This window comes from Cariama cristata, unplaced genomic scaffold (assembly GCF_000690535.1).
Source record: "Cariama cristata isolate BGI_N322 unplaced genomic scaffold, ASM69053v1 scaffold38960, whole genome shotgun sequence".
Taxonomy (NCBI): domain Eukaryota; kingdom Metazoa; phylum Chordata; class Aves; order Cariamiformes; family Cariamidae; genus Cariama; species Cariama cristata.
Window position 1 is genome coordinate 20,985 of NW_009597050.1, and position 465 is coordinate 21,449.

The 465-nt window shown below is 66.2% G+C and overlaps 1 protein-coding gene across 1 annotated transcript in view; it reads left to right on the plus strand.

The window, feature by feature from the left end:
- The window catches only part of CECR2 (cat eye syndrome chromosome region, candidate 2), a gene marked incomplete at both ends in the record, with an annotated part of 22,629 nt that overhangs the window by 20,603 nt on the left and 1,561 nt on the right, over nt 1-465 (plus strand). Inside the window, one exon of the mRNA XM_009708424.1 lies at nt 3-465. This exon is cut by the window's right edge and continues 612 nt beyond it. Coding sequence (XP_009706726.1) covers nt 3-465 — 463 coding nt within the window. The remainder of the gene's footprint in view (nt 1-2) is intronic.

The following is a 465-nucleotide window of genomic DNA, read 5'->3' on the forward strand; positions in this document are numbered from 1 at the left end:
AGCCCCCGGCCTGCTGGAGAAGCCCCTCTGCGGTGGGGGGAAGGCTCTGCCCGAAGCAGCTGTGCCTTGCATGGGGCAGGGCACTGGCCTGCCCGGTGTGGACGCCACCGGCTCCATGGGCACTGCCCCTAACCAGTTCCACCCTCTCTACATGCCCAGTCTGGAATACCCAAATTCGGCTGGGCGGTACCACATCAACCCAGGCCTGCAGGGGTTTGGCCCCATGATGGGGGGGAAGCCTCCTCCTCCTCCTGCCTCCCATCCCCAGCATTTTCCCCCACGGGGTTTCCAGCCAAGCAGCGCCCACCCCAGCGTCTTCCCTCGGTATCGGCCCCCCCAGGGCATGCCCTACCCCTACCAGCCAAAACCTCAACCTTCCTACCATCACTACCAGCGACCGCCCTACTATGCGTGTCCGCAGGGCTACTCGGACTGGCAGAGGCCACTCCACCCCCAGGCCACCCC